The sequence below is a fragment of the Anopheles cruzii genome, chromosome 3 (genome assembly GCF_943734635.1).
Source record: "Anopheles cruzii chromosome 3, idAnoCruzAS_RS32_06, whole genome shotgun sequence".
Taxonomy (NCBI): Eukaryota; Metazoa; Arthropoda; class Insecta; order Diptera; family Culicidae; genus Anopheles; species Anopheles cruzii.
In genome coordinates this window covers 11,820,598-11,840,595 of record NC_069145.1, presented here as the reverse complement: position 1 = coordinate 11,840,595, position 19,998 = coordinate 11,820,598, and the positions used below count along the sequence as shown (strand labels likewise).

The window sequence follows — 19,998 nt, the reverse complement described above, 5'->3', positions numbered from 1 at the left end:
GGTAAAGCTTTAGTTTCACTATCAAGTAGCATAACCTAAGCGAAGTACCTTGAAGCTTTAGCTACTGCTTGTATAATACTGTAAACTGTGTTTCGAAATAATCATTACCGAGCAAAACGGCGAACGTAAGCTGTGTTCTAGGAAACGGATATTGGAGAAGATCAGCCATCGCTTATTCGCTGGCTCACGCTACCGTTAAACGAGTTCAACTAAAGCTATTAAAGTTCGCGCGGATTCTTTCTCGGTGTCTAGCTATCGTACCTCAATTCCCCGCTTTCGCATCACCCGCACTGGAATTCATAGATTTGGTCGCGATACGAATCTGCATCATGTGTGGTACTGTAACTGGAGAACTTTTTCTTGCTACCTTCGTTCTCAACGCTATCGGTTACTAATCGGTTTCCGCTAATTGGCCAAGTGAACGTGCTACCATTTTTGTGTGTCACTTCCTTACCTACATGGGCCTTATCATTAGTTTGTTAGCCCCCTGAACACCCCGCTCGGTGCTCGATCATTTTATTCACCACCAAAATAAAAAAGTGAAATTAGGTAGAGAGGGCGATTCGTAAAAAAGTTATGACTCCAGCGAGCTTTCCGGGTGTTTCCTAGTGGTCTGTTCTCTCTGTGTTGGTGAATGGTGAGTTTCTTTCGTTTGAACTAAATCACACGGCACGGGGGTGTTAGTTGGTTGTCTAGAAAAGTTGTGGTTTTATGCATTATTTGTTTAGAGGTCTAGATTATTTAATTTGTTCAATCAACCGCTTTGTTCCGCTGTTGCCTAGATTCCATCTCAGCACGCCTAGCACGCCTAAGTGATAAGTACAGTTGGTCGTTTTCGTTTTTGTAAACAATTCGAATTGCCCTTTCTGCGCACCCGTTACACTACGTTACACGTCGTTACGCGTGTTGTTTCTATCATCATTCGGCTGTTTTCCTGTAACAGTTCGCTAGAGTAATATCGTATCGTGTATAGACTGTATTGTTTGGTTGCTCCTGCCTGCCGCGAAGAGAAGGTATTAAACTCTATTTCAACACTAATAACGTAGTTTGTAGTTTTTGCTTCGCTAGTTTTGAACGTAGTAACTTTATCTCTCTTGGTTTAGGGTTGCTGCTGCCGTCACGTCGCCTATCCTATTTAGTTGTCGATTGTTAGGTGTTTGTTTGCTTGCTTCGCTTGGAGCGGTCTGGTTTGTGTAACTGCAACTTGGTTGGTTGGGGCTGTATGTTGTTTGTGTTGATGTTTGATTTGTTTTCTATCAATTATTAAAACTCTTTTCAACAAGTTATAGCTCACTAGTTCTACTTTCTGTGTTCTTTTTGTATTACTTGCTAGGTTTTTGCTTTGCATTAGTTCATTCGGGAAGGTGGTCTATGCGCGATAAGTCTTGATACAAATCTATAAACCCTACCGTTGGACTAGTCGAACTGAGAGGGGTCGCTTAGTACACTATCCGCCGCATCTAGTGGCGCGCTTTACAGGACCTTAATTGCTTTGTGCTAAAACCATGGAGTGGCGTGAACTAGAGCGTCTACCGTCGTAACAGCCAACAACAACGTATCGAGGCCGTGACAATAACACAAAGGTGACAACATAGGTACGGTAAATTCGAACGTTGTTAACTTCTCTACAGCCATCCTGCCGGCGGCCGAACCAAAGCCTGAACATGCGATCCCTGATCGCGCGAGGTCCCTAGACCGAATGCTGGACGGGAATGAGTAACAGATGCTTGCCGATTGCTACGTAAATTGCCAATTGAATTTGTTTGAACTCTCACTAACAACGGTCGCCTTTTGAAGCACTTCGGAGGGGGAAGAAAAAAGGGAACAGAGGACACAGGGCCCGCTACGCGCTTAACCCTCACTCACTCGCGTCCTTCCGCTGGCCTCGGCCCCGTCCGGTGCGGTGGTCCACTCGAACACCACCATTTTGGTGATGCTGGAGTACATGCACACCTCGCAGTGAAATTCTAAGTCTCAGAGCCGATCTTTGTCCCGGTCGAAGCTCATGGCCTTGAAGATGCCACCCCGGGACCGGAACGAGCCCCGGCTGCCGGTCGGAGGCGCCGTCGCCGCCGTCGAGCCGTTACCGCGCCGCTGCAGGTTGTGCTGATCGAGGGAGGAAGCCCGTGGCCGACCGAAGGCGTCCCGGTCCGCTCCCGGGGCGTCGCTTCCTTCCGTGTCCGTGTCGCTGCGCTTCCGGTGCCGCCGGCGCAGCATCCCGTCCCCGCCGGTAGCTTCGAGTTCGCTCGGGAAGTCCGTACTGAAGCTTTCGCGCTTCTTCAATTCGGCCGCCAACATGCGCACTTCCCAATCGTTGTGGTTCAGCTCCTCGTCGTCGTCCTCGCCCTCTTCCTCTTCTTCCAGTTCCTGTTCCTGTTCCGCCACCAGCTCCTCTTCGGCGTTGTCATCTTCGGTAGAATCCTCGCCGTCAGTGTAATCGTTGTCTCGATCTTCGTCCATTTCGCGACTCCGGGAGCGACTTCGCCGCATCAAGCGCCTCAGTTCCTGTTCGTCGTCCCCATCTTCCCCCTCCTCTTCCTCTTCCGCAATGTCCTGCGTGGGTCCCTCCACCGCCACCTCGTGTTCGTTCTCGGACTGCGAACTGGACGTGGTCTCGATGTTGACGATCACACTGTCGGAGACGATATTCCCCGTGAGCTCGGAAATTACCAGGTCCCGGTACGGGGTTCGGCCTGCCCGCCCGTGCTCCGTCACGGTCGTGGACAGTGTGACGCAGGTAGCCGTCGCCGTGGTGGACATGCGTCGCGGTGGCACTGGCGGTGGCACTGGAGGCGATGGCACCGGTGCGGATCCGCCGCCGCCATTACCGGACGCAGTGCGAGATGATGGCGGTGAGTCCTTGCGGTCGAAGCTGTCCTGATCGGTCGATTCGTCCCAGGTCGGTCGGTTGCGTAGCTGCCGGTGGCGCGGTGACGTCCGGGGTTTCCGGCTGCGCACCTTGGGCTGCCGAGGGGCGTCCGAGTCCGAGTGGGGCGACGAAGCGAAGATCGTGTCCAGCGAGTCGCCACGCTGCGGGAGAAAGCGACCGGAAGCCGGATGATTCGATCATGCACCGGGACGGAACCACGACGCGACGACCTTGAACTCACCATGAACGGCAACTCGTTCGACGAGCCGGTGCTGCCGGACCCGGAAGAACCGGACTTCGGGTGCTCCGGCGGGAGCTGCACCTGGAGGCCGACGCCGACGTACTGCTGCTCGGCCTCCAGCTCCAGGATGCGGTTCTGCAGCTTTGATATGATGTCGTCCCGCTTCTTCACCTCCAGCTCCAGGTTGAAGAACTCGTCCTGAAACTTCACCTGTATCTCCTTCATATGCGTCTGGATGACCTGCTTGATGCCGAGCAGCACCTCGCCGAAGAATTCCTGCTCCTCCAGGGAACCTAGGTGATGTAGTGGAACGAAGGTGATTCGGTGGAATGGGTCCCGGGGGTGAGTTGTTTGTCGAGACCCCACGGTTCGCCCGAAAGCCGTGCAGTGCGGTGTGCGGTACGATGTGTTTTTGTGGGGGGAAACGAACGCAAGACGCGTGTATCGGTGACAGCGACACAAGAGAAAAGCACTCGATTAGTGTTCCGGAAGTCAGGAGCGTCGCAAGACGGGGAAACGTTCGTTGTCGATTGGTCGGCCGGCGTCGATGTCTTCGGGTTCGGGGAGGAAAATCGGTACCGGAAGTCGGAAATCGGAGACCGGACACAGAAAAACCCATCCTCCGCCCACCGGATGGTCCGACCGGGACCGGCTCTGCCGGCGGCCGGCGCTGGGTCGCCCAGAGGACTGTACTACTTACTCGCCACTGGCACGGGACGGTGTATTATGTATGCGCTCAGTTCCGTTCCCTCCCTCGTCAGACATTGAGTTCAGGCCAATCAACAACAAATTGTGTTACGGTCACGACTTTTGGGGCGCCCAATTCGCAGGAGGGAACAGGAGTCTGTGGCACGCAACGGGCGGACAACGGGCAAGCGAAGCGTACGTGCGTAGAATGATATGCTGTGGCATGCAAATAAGTGGATTGATAAGAAGCTTGATTCGATGATGGTTGGTTCCGGTTACGGACTGGAATAGCGAACACACACACTGGGATGGCGAACACACTCAAAGCACGAAGCAAACGATTGCTCTTGGGATTGGCCAATCAGCGCCACGGTGAGTAATTGAACGAAAAGATCATTGATGAATTATGAAGCTCCGGAATCCTTTTGATTCACAGAGCGCACAGGCAAAGGCCTATCATGTCCAGAAGCGTCGATGAGAAGGAGCAGCACTCGCATCGATGAGTCGATTTTGCCAGAGGCACTCATGGTTTCAAGCGCAACTCTTCTGCCGTAGTTTTTGCGTAGGAAGAGGCAGGTGTTGTAATTGATTCCTGGATATTCTCGAGTGATTGGCTAGTTCTCATCATTAGAAAGATGCCGGATGCATCGATTCAATCGCTCCGATATGGCCACAATGGAGCAACACAGCTCATCAGGCCACTCGAGTATTAATCTTTCCAATTACGGTGGTTAAATGGCAACGGAAACCAATCCACCATTCAAACGGCCGAACGCACTGAATGCAAACGTATTCCGAATTGCCTAACTTCAGGCGCTTTGACAGTAACGCTTCGTAACGCGCGAAAGGCGAAAGCTCCGTTACAGGATTGAATGCAACATTGCTAGCAAGCAGGGCAGGATTTGTGGGATTTTGTTCGCACGCGGAACCGCGGGAGGTAGGTTTGGGCAACAGAAAAGAAAAGGATGGTGAAGCTAAAATTGGGATGATGAAATTTGCTCGGAATGCAAGGCAGCAGCCGATGAGCGGGCGCCCTGCTGCGTGCCACACATGCCAGCGCGCGCACTACTCTACCCCTTGCGGACACACCTACCTCTGATGAGCTTCCGCTGGTTGGCCAGCGCGGAAAGGGTGGTGCGGGACGTCGGGTCGACGACGGCGTCCGGATCGAGGTCGAGGTCGGTGTCGGGATCGCCGTGAACCGCGTACGGGAAGCCCGCGGGAAGCGGTTCACCGTTACCGAGGAGCGCCAGGGTGCCGGGATGCGGAACTCCCGTCCCACCGGCGCCCCGCAACCGACGCTCGTCCACCGGCTCCCGTACCTGGTGGTGGCGCTCCTCGAGCACCGCGTAGTAACTCGAGCGGAGTTCGTGCTCTTGCTCGACGGCAGTGGCCACCGGTGGCGCTGCCTGGCTGTCATCGTCCGCCGGCAGCGCCGTGGTAGGCGGTGGTGGTGGCGGCGGTGGTGACGACGACGAGGACGCCGCCGCCGCTGCCGCCGGCGGCACAACGGCACCGCTAGGGGACGTTTGTACGCTAGGAATGGGAAAAAGGCTACGGTCTTCAATAGAGTCACAGGGCAACAGAGTCGCACTGGCGGGGGGACTAGAGAGGGTGTTTCTGTGGAAGGTGACGCTCTTGCTGAACTTGCTGTGTCTGGCAACGTACCCTTCGACCGTCTGCGCCCGCAGCAGCCGCCTCATGTCCCGGCCCGGGCGCTGTTCTAGCGCCGCCTTGTCCTCGGACAGTTTCTTCAGTATGCTCTTCAGCTGGCGCCGCTCGAGCGTTTCGTTCGACTCGGGACTGAGGGGGACCAGAGCCCCGCCGGTGGTCGGGGATTCGCTTTTCGAGCGCCCCGTGGCCCCGTGCGCCATGCCGGAGCCCTCGCTCTGGCTGCGCGTCAGCTGGTCCAGCAGGTCGTGCGTGCTGGCCGCGCCGCTCGTGCTCGAGTCGGTGGTGGTGCAGTCGAGGCTGAGGCTGCGCGTCTTGCTGATGGCCGACTCCAGCTCGGCCAGCTTCTGGCGCTCGTTTAGGATCTTCAGCTTCTTCACGAACGGCAACCCGCAGTACTCGGGCGACAGGTCGTCCACCGACAGGTACGCCTTCGGTTCGCTCTCCAGCTGGATCGGCTTCGGTTTCAGGCGCACCCGGGCGGGCGAAGTTCCGTCCGCCCGGCTGTTGGCAGCTCGGACTGCTGGCTGCGTGCCACTCCCCGACGCAGCCACCTCGCTATCGCTGACGGACACCTTCTCACCGGTACCGAACGGGAAGGAGGAAGTCTTTTTGGGCACCACCGGACGCGCGTCCGCTCGTGGGTCACAGGTCGTGGGCGGGGCCGACAAGATCGGCGGTGGGGCCATCGAGACGAGCGAGTTCAGGTTCAGGTCCGCCGGGATCGACGTCTTGAGGGCGCGGTTCCGTTTCGATTGCTTCAGTATCGGCGACTCCTCGGAGGCCGCATTCTGGAGGCTGGTGTAGCTCCCGCCGAGACTGACGACCGTCGCCAGCTTCAGCTTGGACCACGGCTTCAGCTGGTCGTCGCGCTGCAGCTGCCCGAGCGAGCGGATCTTCTCCTTCAGCGACAGTCCCGTGGACCCTTTACCGTGCTGATGGGGCTGATGCTGGTGGTGGTGGGGATGCAGGTGAGGATGCAGGCCAACCTTGCCGTGCGACGGGCCGCCCTGGAGCAGGTGCTGCTTCATGTCGGTGGTTTCGTGGATCGTCCCGGGCCGTTCCGGGCCCGGGACCTTCGCGTCCCCGTGCTGCTTCGAGTCCTGGTGGTGCAGGCTCCGTAGCCGGTCCCGGAACGACACGCGCATGGTCGGCTTCGCGTGGTGTCCGACCGCTCCCGAGGTGTTCAGTATCGGACTGGGTGGTGCCTTCACCGTCGGCGACGTTGGGCTCAGGCTCTGCACGATCGACGGCGAGCTGGACGTCTGATTCGACGTGACTTGCAGCTGCGCGTGTGTGTGCGATGGGGGAAAGAGAGAAAGGGCAAAGGACACGACAAACATTACTTGCAACCGATCCGGCGAGCCGTGCGGGTGTATCGTGAGGCTTGGCGCTAGTTTTGGTGTGGGGTTAGAACTCCTTACACTCGTGACAGTTGCTGAGGGGAGGGTCACTAATTTGCATTTGCACATTCTCACGATGCAGGGCCAGGGCTTTGGGGGGCGGGCCGGGTTGGTGTGCTCGTGAGGTGAGGTTTTCGCTACGGATGCATATCTACGGGGCCAGCGCCCGAACTGAGCCGAGAGTCGGGTCGAGTGGAAAGAATTTACAATCATGAAGTGGGCCGCGATTCCAACGTCATTGAATCGGGCCAGTATCCTCTCATATGTCCATCGGAGAGGTAGCTGGGTGGAGTCTACAACTCGCTGGACAGAGCCGCAATGTACAGTACCTTTAGGGCCAACGGAACGGATCCGAAATAGTGGATCCAGAATATCCGTATACGATGCGATGTTGACTTGACCTGGTTGCAACAGGGTTGCTTTGATCACCCCGAAAGAATGTGTTCTACTCTTTTACACGGCGCAGCAGCCTACTGCGAGGCTTTGCGGAAATGTCTGCCATATTTTCTTCTCGAACGGAAGCAACTACAAGTGTCAGTAGTGCTCAAGAAGTCTCAACGTAGCTCGGCGTAGCAGTCGAACGCAACCGGGTTCTTATGTAGGAATGGTTCGCTCTAAAACATTCCATCTTAGTCATGGGCATGGAGCAGTAAATTGTAAAGTAATGGCCACCAGATTGTAGCATTGAATAAGTAATTTATCCAACCCATTCTCCGGGTCGAGAAGCGAAGAAGGGTAACGCAATTCACCCACACCGAGGCCAATCGAAGTCCAATACGGGCAATCGCCAGTGCACATCTGTGGCCGCCGGTAAATTGTTTTACCAGGTTCAAAAGTATGAAAGCGGTTTGCGTAAACAGATGACTCTAGCTGTCAATTTGGTCCTATCCACTATCATTGTTGGCAACATTACCTTGCAAAGGATTTCCACTTAACACGAAGCCGGCAGTTTTAGTCGGCAACTTACGTTTGAGAGCGTTCGAACATGCTCACGTTTGTGCCTGAAAAGTACGAAATGCAGTTTTCTGGTTCATTGGTTCCGAATGATTGGTTTTCTGCTCAAGAAAAGTGTTAGAGAATCGCATCAAATGCTGGTCGAAGCTTACGGTGATCATGCTCTTGGAAGATCGCAGCGCTTGGAGAGGTTCAAAGAATTTAAATATGGGGACTTTGACATCAAAAACAAAGTGCTTGAGAGCTACAAGAACTTTTGAACGAAAATGACACCCAAACGCAACAACATATCGCGGATCAGCTCAATGTGTCTCAACACGCCTTATCCCAGCGTTTAAAGGATCTGGAAGACAAAAGGAAGACATTTGTCCATCAGATTATGATTGGGGATAGAAAGTGGTTTCATTTCCATTACTATTCACCGAATCCGATAAAGAAATCCTACAATGCTGTGAGTCTGATGGGACCAGAAAGGTGTGGTGTACCACAAGCTTCTAAAACTCGGCGAAACCCCTAATACAGATGGCTGCCGATGGCAAATGATCCATTTAAACCAAGTATTGATCGACAAACGACCAGAATGGGCCAGAAGACACGGTAAGGTAACATGGCGCGAAGAACAGGTGGGGGCCTCATCTCGGGGGCCGCCGGGGGCCAAGAAAAGTTCACTCGCCAGAGTCGCACCGCCTTTACCTTCGAGTGGCATTCCTTCGCCAGCCGATCCTCTTTCGCTTTGAGCAACTTCAGTCTTTGCATCAGCGGCAAGCCGGCGCCGATCACTTCCGGTTCCGGTTCTTCCTGTATCGATTCCTGTGGTGATATGGCAGAGGTAACGTGAGTATGCGGTGGTGAGATTATTTGTGCGGTTGCTTTCGCGGCACGCTCTTCGCGGTCCTGCTTGGTCGGTGGTCGGTGGTGGTGGTGGTGGTGGTGGTGGGTTCATCGTCCATTTCCGAGTCCCGGTGCGTTCCCAGTTTCGATCGCGGAGGTGTGTTTGTGTGTATCGCACAAAAAGCACGTTGCAACGATTGGGGGTTTGTTTTGGTTGGTTGGTTGGGGTGGTTTGTGATTGTTGGCGGTGGCGTGTTGTTGGTGTTAGTTTCCGGGGTGTACACGTGGATTACAAACACACATATACACACACGTACGCACGCACACACACACACACACACACACACACACATACGAAAACACAGACAAATTTACATATCGATTGGTGTTCATAGTGTGGCAGGTGGCAGGTTCAATGGGTACGCGGGTGGGCACGTGTAAATAAAAAAGAGAAAAAGAAGAGAGAAAACAACGTTCTAAGAATGCTAAAAAGGCGGCAGATCTAGGAGGGTATGTACAACAACGCGACGTGAGCGATGCGGCAATGGAGCGTGTGGATGATCGAGTCCGAATCTGTGTCTCAACGCCGGTGAATGATTACGATCCGATGATGATGATGATGATGATGATGGTGACGAGATGGTGAGGGCCCTCTGTTTGGTGAGTGTAGTGTCACTGTAATGATGCTCCGGTGCTCCGAAGGGGCCCGGTTCTTGGTTTCCCGGGCCGGCAGAGCACGCAGACGAGACGGTGCTAAAAAAGGCAAAGCGTTACGCACGTACGGAGGGTAGGGTGTTACAATAGGGAATGTACAGGGGAAGCTCTACAACGCCATCGAAAGCCACCGGCTAGTGTGAGGGTGCTCTAAGACATCTGCGGAATACGAAGGTCCACTGCTCCAACGCGGATCGGACTCTAACGGGGGGCTCTAGTGGGTAGCACTTTTACCAGGCTGTTCAATAAGTTTTGAGCTTCAATAACCGAGGACGCTGTGTATAAGGACTCTTTGCCTTCAATGAATACAGTAGAAAGAAAGGTTACTGAATTTAAACTTGATTGTAGAAGCCTTAAAAGACGATCCACGTCAATGACGTCCAAAAACAGTAACCAAACAGATTTTATGCGTCGACTCATCATTATGGCTGAGACTTGGTCTATCAACATGATCCTGAATCAAAGAGTGATGTTGAACCTGGTTCTTCGGCTCCGAAACGAGTTTGTGTTCAGAAATCGGCCAAGAAGGTATTGGCATCAGTTTTTTTTTAAACAATTTTGTTTGTGGATTATTTGCAAACTGATAAAACAATAAATTCTGAATATGATTGTAAACTTTTAAAGCAGCTGGAGGAGAATAGAAAGAAAATAATAATGAAAAGACTCGGTTTGCAGAAGAAAATAATTCTAGACATAGAAATAAATAACCACAAGAGCATTTTGACAATGGCGAAAATCCATGAATTGTTGGAGCACCCACAGTATTTAGAAGATTTGGCTCCTAGCGACTTCCATCTGTTTCCAGACCTTAAAATCCTTATACATTGAAAGCGTTTCCCGTCAAATGATGAGGCCATAACAGCTGTAAAAGCGTATATTGCAGTCCTTCCAGATTCTTTCTTCAGGAATCGAATTCATAAATTGAAATCTCGTTGGCAAAAGTTCTTTGATGTTCAAGGAGACCATACTAAATAATAAAGTGTAAACCATAAAATTGTGTTTTTCTCATTGAAGCTCAAAACTTATTGAACAACTCAGTGGATACACCGACACCGGTTGTGAGATGCGCGCACACGGACAGGACCAACGGGTTCTCTAGCCGCGCTAAGCTCTACGGTCACACTGGAGGGCACAGTGGGCGGAGGTGGCCACTATAGGTGTGTGTGTGACAACGCAACTGTGTGTGTGCTAGTCCCAAATTCGTGGTGGTGGTCATAACGTGGTGGTGTGTGTCTCAAGGTGCTGTTAGGTCGGAGATGAGATGAGATGGTGGCCTAGGTGTGTGACTGGTCCTAGGATGGGGTCGTGAGGTGATGACTGCTGTGTGGATGGGTGGGTCTCGGGCAGGGCACTGACTTGTTTCTCTTTCAGCATTCGCAGCCGCTGCAGCAGCGGAAGTCCGGCCCCGATCGGGCTCGGCACCTTATCGGAGGCGGCCTCCTTGCTGGCCTCGTCCTCCGTGTGGATGTCGTCGGACTTGACGCGTGGCATGCGCTTCAGCATGGTTTTGGGCGTTTTGCTGCCACTGCCCCCGCTGCCGCCGCTACCGGTTCCGCCGGCAGCCGGTTGGAGCGGTTGCATCTCGATCGATTCGTTGCTCCTCCGGGTCGTACCCGTCCTGGCGATACGGAGCGAGCGATACGAACGGGAGATCAGGGATCAGTGCCCACCATCGGTCGTCAGCCACCTTGGGGACTTACCTGGACTTGCGCAGGGCGTTCTTCAGTCCCTTCACATCACACCTTAGCTTATCTACGATACGTTTTGAGGCACTATTATCACTACTATCACCTTGGTTATTGTGGGTATTTGAGCTCCGTTCGGCGGCGGCGGCGGCGTGTTCCTTGGCGGCGTGCCGGTTGGCGTGCTTCTTGTTGACGCACCGCACCTCCATCAGTCTTTTCCTTCCGAGCGTCTGCAGGATCTCTTGTGCTTCCGGGTAGTCCTTCATCGCGGTCAGGACGTCCTCGCGGGAGAGCGAGAACAGCTCCGAGTAGCCGACCGAGCGCACGTCCGCCGTTCGCCTAGACACACACCCAGACACAATTTACCATAAAAGAGCCCCACTCTTCCGGTCCGCCACTCACTTGTTCAGCCCGTCCAGGTTGAGGATGCCGATCTCGCCGAAAAAGTCGCCCGCCTTCATCGTCGTCAGCACCTTGCCGGTCTCGCTCAGCACCTCCAGGATGCCGTCGGCGATGATGAACATCTCGCGGGCGACCTCGCCCTTCCGGCAGATCGAGTCGCCGGGCGTGAAGATGTACGCCTTCATCTTCAGCACCAGGTCGTGCAGGAACTCGGGCTGGCACTCCTGGAATATTGTCACCTTCTTCAGCACGCTCAAATTGACATGTAAGGCCAGTTCGGTTTTCAGCTTGTCCGGCAGCAGCCCGAGCGCCGTGTTGATGTCCCCGCCGCCCTGAATCCGGCCGCGCGACCAGCTGTAGTCGTACCACCGGAGCACCCGCCGCTTCATCCCCCCCGGCACCTTATGGTGGCGCATGTAGGTCTTCGCCCCGTCCAGCAGCCGCTCGAACTCGAGCCGGTTCGCGTTCCGGTTCGTGATGACGTTGCCCACCTGGCCGACGATGGTGGCGAAGATGAACACACCGATCAGGTAGCTAACGATGGTGAACACGTACCTATCGGAACGGGGAACACAGAACGCCGGAATTACGCCTCGCGCTAGCTACTGTTGGCCGATGCCGATCGTATCAAAGTTTTCGAATATAACTGCCCACCGTTCTCTTGTGTCCCCCTGCCCGTTTGTGTCCCGGGAAAAGTGCTCTGAAGGTCTGTCCATCTAACGAAGCAACTGCGCGGAACCCAACAACACTTGGAGAGCCGAGAGCCGAGGGAGTGATATTCGAAAACTTTGATTCACTTCTGGATTGCCTCAGACGCGTGACGGGCCTTCAAGACGCAGAAGTCGAAGTTTCTTTTCCGACAGTCTTTCGCCAGTCCGAAAGGGCCATCAATTCCCCCCACCCCCACGGTTCGGTGTCCAATTGACTCGAACCGACATGATTGGGGCCCGTCAATCGATAAATCAACTTCAAGCTTCAGCCAGTCTAGTTCGGGCGTGACATGCAAAATATCTGCGTGTGTGTGTGTGATGAGGATACGGTTGACCCACGCCCAATATGACGAGGATGTGGAGCTTGGACAGTTGAGTAAGGGTAACGGACTAGACGGACGGACGAATCGACGGACAGCCTCCAGAAAACTTCGTGGACACCGAGACACAGATATGGTGGAGTTATATTCGAAAACATTGCCGCCATGACAGCGGCGGCGCATGCAGAACCCAAAAGGGACACAAAAATGCCGGCAGCGGCAGAATAGCGACCTCGGGTCCTATCTGCGTGACCTGCGTGTGCCTACCCGCGGGACGAGTTGAACTGGAGCAGCCGAGACTTGAGGCCACGGCGCGGAAGTGATCTAGGGCCGTCCGCCGATTGTGACGGTCTGGTGGGGAATGGTGGTGTTCCGTGTTCCCGGCCAGCCAGCCAGCCAGGTAGCCGGAAAGGCAGAGTAAGGCATTTGTGGGGCGTTAGACACGAACTCGCGGCGGCAGCAGACGGGTGCTTACTTACTCGGCGTTCGTCTCCGGGGTCGGCAGATCGCCGATGGTCGTCAGGGTGAGCGTCGACCAGTACAGACTGCCCAGATACTTGCGCGTCAGGGTGGCGTAGTCACCGGGCCGGTACGGGTAGACCCAGTCGCCCTGTGTGAAGAGAACCAGCGTCTTAAATTAGCACCGGGTGCCTTTGTTAACTTGAGCCGCTATGGTCTCCTACCTGGAAGCCCTCGGCCTCGGACAGCAGGAAGTAGAAGCACCCGAACCAGTGCGCCAGGATCAGCAGGATGTGGATCAGGTTGACCACCCGCCACAGGTTAGGCCACACGGTGCGACTCTCCACGATGTAGTAATACTTGACCGCTCGATAGACCTGCGGACGAACGGAAGAGCAAAGGGCACCGATCAGAGGGCTACGGATATCCCTCTCTGGGGTGGCTCACTTTGAAGAACCTCGGAAATCGCAGCATCGGCTGACTGCCCAGCCGAATCTGCAGAATGTCCAGCGGGATCAGTGCCGCCAGGTCGAAGAGGAAGGCGCGGGACCGCAGGTAGTGTCCCGCCAGTTTCTTCGAGTCGTACACCTGTGTGTGGAAGCAGTCCACGATTAGTAGTCCACCCAGACAGCGGATCTGGATCCGGTGGGGCACTCACCATTAGACCCTGCTCCAGGTAGCCCGTCCGCAGCTGTACCGCCACGTCGAAGATGAATACTATATCGGTGAGGCAATCACAGGAGATCCAGAAGCGATTCGCGTTGCTCTGCAGTTCCGGGAAGCTCTGGCGCACGATCAGCGTCCAGAGGTTGTACAGGATGCTGATCGTCACGAGCATCAGCCAGTAGAAGTAAAAGTTCTCGTCCGGATTGACGACCGTGCGGGGAATCTTGGCAAACCGACGCCTTCGGCGGACCGTTTTCTCCGCGTCGGTCGCACCCTCCGATCCAGTATCCTCGACCGTTTCCTGTTGAGGGGATGGTGTACCGCGTTAGGGCCGATCCACGACCTCGACACCATTCTTGGACCTACCTGAGCCTCCGGTATCTGGCGGGTCGAAAAGCGCTTCATAAAGGAATCCTCTCGCTTCAGAGGAGGTTTCTTCTGCATGGCAGAGGAAATTTGTACCGTTGTCCGCAGCTTCATCCATCGCTGGTTCGACTTCGTTCTGATGGTGGTGTGTGGAGACGGCAGAAGCACAGAAAGGTGAGGAAAGCAAACGGAGAACGGAGAGGATCGTTAAAAGACTTCGCTTCGCGCAGACACTAGCACTACACGCTGCCACTCGGCGTGGCGACTGCGGAGCACCAGCTTACGACTAGAGAGAGACAGACAGAGAGAGTGAGAGAGAGGCTTGCGAAAGAAGCGACTGTTACCAATCGAGAATGGTTTAAATTTCGAGCACGCCATAGTTTTCCGACAGCGGAAAGTGTTTGGTTTATTTACGATTGCTTTGCTGTGATTACGACACATGATATTAAGATCTCAAAAGCAAAATACACACTCGGGCACACGCTAGGGAGGGTTGTTAACGGGTTAGGTACATCAATAAGGGAACAGATAGTAAAGACCGTTGCCGTAGTTTGAACACGTTAGTACACATTTAAAATCTGTCAACGTTCGCCGAACACGTCTAGGTAGGCTAAGCTAAGCTTTGGGCCACGGGTTGGTCTAATCGTTCGCTTAACTTTAAACACACACACACACACACACACGTACGCTAATTGTTCGACTAAATCGGTGTGTGTGTGTGCGTGAGCTGGGACGTTACGAAACGTTACGCAAAAGACGACAGAACACATTCAGGAAGAGCAGAAGAATAAAGTAGTAAAAACTGTAAACGATTAAGAAACACTATACACGACACCAACCAAACCGTATCCATCTATTCGAGTTTTCTATTTTTTATCTGGTTAAAATGGAGTGCGTGTGTGTGTGTGTGAGGTCGCTTTCGGAAGGTGGTTGTGGGTTCAATCAATCACAGCTTGAGCCGCGCAGTAGTACTGTTGTTATTGTGAAGGTATATCGAGTGCTTCGGGTTAACAAATTTTGTGACCCTAACTGGGTGAGGTGTCGTTGCGACCCACTGATGCGGTGTACTAGTAAGTGGTGCGGTGTACTAGCAAGGAAGCCGGCGTAGCTTCCGTCGCAGTGTTTACTCGACAAGGACCACATCGTACAACAATATACACCGGACAGAGACAGAGCGAAGAGTGAGTGAAAGAAGTAAAATGTGAGAGAGAAAGAGAGAGAGAGAGAGACAGAGAGAAATAGGACACGTGGTCCAGGATGGTAGAGGAGATTGTCTAAATTGCAGAAGAGATAAAAAGACAGGACACATTCTTGAAAAGTAACGAAAGTGGAGCAGAACAGACGAGACAGAGTGACGAACGAACGAACGAACGAACGCCAACGAATAAACGCACAAAATCCGATCGCCAGCAAGTTTCACCGTTGTGTAGCTAGAGTTGTTAAGTAAAAAGAACGAGTATGAACGAGAAAAACGACACGATTTGAAAGTTTTAGCAACATAGCGAGCAACAACGTAGTTCCTCACAATAATGTGGTCAAGGTTTTTTTTGCACTCCACCAAATGTTGCTAAAGCTTGCAAGTTGTTTAGAAAACAGTGAGACACACAACATTTATTGTTAGTTTTGTTTTTATTTTCTATTCTATCTGGTAATTATCTGGAAAATTGATTGACATGTGAGAGAAATCGGTATATTTAGCGCCTTTGTAGAGATCAAATTAGAACTATTAATCAAATAATGTTAAGTGAGAAACGAGGACATAACGAAACAGTAACTAACAACCGTTCGGTGAATTGAATCGATTTCATCTAGAAAGAACCGCACAACAGAGGAATTTGACGCATTTCAATCAGCGCTACAATCAGTAAAGGGCAACATTGTAGGGTCCGGTTACGAAACGTGGGCAGGAGCTCGAAAGTCAATTAAAATCTATTTACGGAGCGAAAACCTAACGTGAGAGTTAAAAAAACTTTCCAAGAATTTCAACACGGCCTAGGATCGCCTAATGTGTGTCGACAGACTTAGGACTCAAAACTGGAAGTTAATGATTGGCGGTTAGTGGTTACGGTTCCCGCAGCCTTTAGCGTAGCGTAGCCGTCTGCATGATTCGTCCTAATTTCGCAAATTAGATTAGTCCATAGTTCGCAAACTAAATCGCGGTCGCCGTTTGCTTCACCAATAAACAGCAATTACACGCTTTGATAATGGCACAGTGTCGGTGGTCGGTGGTGGTCAAGGTTGCTGAAAGTCGTTAGAAAGTCTCCGCGTCGACTAGGCCCGGGCATGCTTGGGACACCCAACCACGAAGCCCAACAGGGTTGACAAGAGGCCGAGAGTTTCCTGGAAACAATCCAAACGCGCAAACAATATAATTGTGACTGCTTTTGCAATGAAGCGAAGGGAAGAATTCGGTCGCCTCCGGAGCGAAGGTAATTTAGACACAACCCCCCTTCGGCTTAAGGATCAGCGGGGCAGCGTTTGGGCCCCCCCCGCAAAGTCCGCTCGCAAAAGGAAGGCTTCTACAAAGTGCGACCGAGCTACCAAGAAAATGGTGGCCCAAAAGAAGTTTCCGAAAATTAATCTCAAAGTTGGGGGGTTAGCACCGGGCTAGACCCCGGCGGGTGGCGTTCGATCAAAGCCCACCGTGGTTCGCCGGGATTTGGCAGCGCAGTCGGATTAATGGCTTGACCTTTGGCGGTGTTTAATCAAACTTTAACCGGTGATCGCGACGGTATTCGGGTATTTGGATTGTCTGCACAAATGGTTGCACATTTTTGGTTGGTATTATAATTGGGCAAAATTGACTTAATGGGGTGCCTCTCCGAATGCCTTAAGGTTTCTGAAGATTTTAAGCGCCCCGCTTTGGGCGGCTTTCGATTGCCACGATGTGACAAACTCGCGGAGTCGCGAAACTCTGCTCATAACTTAGGCACACAAAATTGGTCTCCTTAGCATATTGAAACTTAATTGCTTCCAGGGCATTGTAAAACGGTCTTTCTGGCAGCGCTTTAACAAGACAAAGTGGCAAAGTTTTCCAATCAGCTGTCCTACTATCAGACGCCATTATGGCGAGCCATTCGTCATTGCAGACGCTGTCGGTTTCGCGCGGTGTCGAGCCCCGTGCTTGAAATTTGTTCATCCTGCGTGGGACTTTGCTCCACGATAGTTTGCCAACGGCCAGAATCCAAACGCGTTAACTTGAACGGAATTGCTTCTACGGAGCAGCCTGACGAAACACTTTTCCTCTGTTGTGCAGCTTTTTTTTCCTATCGTAAAACGGTGGAAAACAGGCACCGCGCAGTCATGGTGAGTTGCCAGGGCCAGTTCACTTTGTGCGTGCAGCTATGGGGACCGTTCGGGCGAGCCTGCTTCGTAACCACCGCCGGATCACCGGACAGAACGCTGTCCGGCGGTTCGTAACGACCCTTTAACCTGGTGCTAGGATACGCGGCCTGGTTGCTCGTGGGGCATCGCCACGACGTCCGCGTGGACTAAACGTGTGTTGAGCGACCTCTCTTCCTCGACCATTGGCTGGCACTACGTTAACAGGATCATAAGTTTGAGTTGCCACCGGCTAAGCTTATTAGTGCACGGCCCCGTTGCTGCTACTACTTATCGGCGGCCGGCCAGAACACTCTTGCGGAATGTGCGTTCCCAAAGGGCAGCAGGGGTTTTGCGTAAGGTATGTGGGTCATGCTCGTCATGCGGCTCGTAACGTATCGAACTCGCACCATCCGTGGGTGACCGTGGTGACTTGGCACGGTTTGTGTTGCCTATTGTTTGAGTTCGAGAGGTTGTAGTGTGTGTACTATTCGTCTACTGACGGAAAGCTGAGATTTAAGACAAACAAGAAATGCCATCACGAAGGCCGAATGGTTGGTTACATCCTTGGCACTCGGTTCGATACTTCCGTTCCCGTTTACAAGACTCTATCTCTAGCACCAGGTTTTCTAGCGAGACGCGTTTAATGACTAGTTGACTATCGCGGTGGTTACTTGCAAGCTACGCACATCCGGGTCCGAGCCTTCTCACCATCACTGGCGATACTCTAAAACAAACTAGTGTTCTAATCCATCCGGTCCAGCTAGTGGTACAAATAATAGAGACGGGCCAGAAATGTGTTTTTGAAACAAAAGAAAAAAGGAACAATTGTGAGAACAGTTTTAGAGAAAATATCACGACCAAAGTTGCAAATAAAAGAAAGGTTGCTTGAAAAATCCGATTTAACCGATGGTTCTCCGCATCTTCTTGAGTATCACTTTATCACTTGGCGCCATTGCACAGAGTGCAGCAGAAAACCAACAAAACTGTCACAAAACCTTCGAACAAGTTCGTAGAACCAACAAGCCAAGTTTTGGCAGTTTGGAGCATAACTGTCAAAGTTTGCACGTGTAACATCTTGTTTTTTGCGCCGCCCACCGTCAACGGCGCTCGGCTTTGGTCTGCCAAACGGCGATCTTCGATGGGTGAGGCCGACGCCCACCACGTTTGGGGTCGGTTGCCGGTCGACAGCCGGTTGTCGAAAACAACGCAAGTCGTTGTAATAAATGAACCTGCTTTCGTGGCTGTCAGAGCTGTCAAAGCTCAGCGCGGCCGATCCGTCGTCGTTCGCCCGAATCGTTCGTATGGAAAGCCGTGGGTGCCAAGCCATCGGGAATTGTTTTCTCTGCTTGCGCTGCACAGGCACAGGCCAGATGATTTATTTTATGAAACAGTAATGTAGGTCATCGCAGGCCGGAGATAAGTGCCGTCCGCCGGGGGTCCCGGAGGCGGACTCATCGTGCAACTCGGTTCGTTTGCAGTAATTTATGATCTGAATCGGAGAAGAATTGAGCATCAATAATGGCTGCTCTTGGCAGTGCAGTGTTGCAGTAATGGGTTTTCCCAAGTGATAAAGGCTACTCGCTCGTAAGATGACGGGGACACATTCACATTCTGGAACCGGAAAGAAAAAGTGGCCAAAAACAGAAAGGTTACTTTGCTGGAATTAGAAGACTAAATGTTACAGACGTCAAGAAAGGATTCGGAACGAGACAGAGAATGGGAGAGAGAGAGAGCGAGAGTGAGAAGGACATAGTGGTAGTGGAAGTAGTAGTATCTAAGTAGGCCGGTGGCCGAAGAAACAACATAAAAAACGAGTACGGAGACAAAGCATTAGATTTGGCACCGTTCCTCTTAATCTTCCGCAGCGAACAGTAGTAGGCCATGACGGCGCGCAGGTTCTTCCAGCTTTGCGCTCCGCGCGTCGTGCCGTTGGACGAGATGGACTTGCTGAGCTGCTGCTGCTGTTGGTGGTGCGGTCCTGCGATCCCGGACGGCTGCAGGTGGCTCGAGAGCGACCCGAGCGAGGCTGTTAACCGACCTGCGTCCAGCGACGAACTAGCCATCGACGGGTGGCTGACACGATGCCGGGTCAGCAACGCACCGCCGCCGCCGTGCTCGGCGACACTGTCGAAGGACACCATCCGGTTCAGGGGTCCGTCGCCATCGCCGTCGTCATCGTCGTCGTCGCGCAGCGAGAAGTGCCTCGATCGTCGGCTGCCCGTGCGGGACAGCGGATGGCGCTGCCGGTGGTACTGATACCAGCGGGCCATGGCCGCGCTATGATCGGTCTCGTTGAAGCTCTGGCTACGGTCGATCGCTTGATAGTGGGCCCGCCTCAGCCCGGCAGCCGCGGCCCGGCTCGAGCTGCCGGCCGCTTGGTCCGCACTGTTTGCGCGAGACACCAGCGGACCACGCGCTTCCGGTGCCGTGCGCCACGAACTACGACCGATGCAAGGGGTAAGCAAGGGTTTGTTTTCGGTGGACACATTCGGTGGACACCGACAAATTCGCGCGACAAACGACAAGTGAGAAAGAAACAGAGAGAGAGAGAGAAAGAGAGAGAGAGAAAGAAAGAGAGAAATGGGCGAGAGAAGGGACTATTTACAACGGAATGCATCAGACCTGCCGACGGTGGCTCCTCGGCTCGGGGGCCGGTCACACGGGGAAAGATGGATGCACACGGCCTTGGCTCGGCA

The 19,998-nt window shown here is 53.2% G+C and overlaps 1 protein-coding gene across 1 annotated transcript in view; it reads right to left on the bottom strand.

Annotated features, from left to right (window-relative positions):
- Nucleotides 1-642: 642 nt before the first annotated feature.
- LOC128271520 (uncharacterized) overlaps nt 643-19,998 on the bottom strand; it is a 40,250-nt gene continuing 20,894 nt past the window's right edge. The window contains exons 3-15 of the mRNA XM_053009088.1: nt 13,979-14,114; nt 13,605-13,913; nt 13,394-13,534; nt 13,171-13,323; nt 12,967-13,097; nt 12,755-12,838; nt 11,458-12,012; nt 11,071-11,394; nt 10,727-10,988; nt 8,519-8,719; nt 4,891-6,754; nt 3,111-3,403; nt 643-3,030 (exon numbers count right to left, since the gene is read on the bottom strand). Of these exons, the coding sequence (XP_052865048.1) occupies nt 1,975-3,030; nt 3,111-3,403; nt 4,891-6,754; nt 8,519-8,719; nt 10,727-10,988; nt 11,071-11,394; nt 11,458-12,012; nt 12,755-12,838; nt 12,967-13,097; nt 13,171-13,323; nt 13,394-13,534; nt 13,605-13,913; nt 13,979-14,114 (5,509 nt within the window). The 3' untranslated portion in view covers nt 643-1,974. The remainder of the gene's footprint in view (nt 3,031-3,110; nt 3,404-4,890; nt 6,755-8,518; nt 8,720-10,726; nt 10,989-11,070; nt 11,395-11,457; nt 12,013-12,754; nt 12,839-12,966; nt 13,098-13,170; nt 13,324-13,393; nt 13,535-13,604; nt 13,914-13,978; nt 14,115-19,998) is intronic.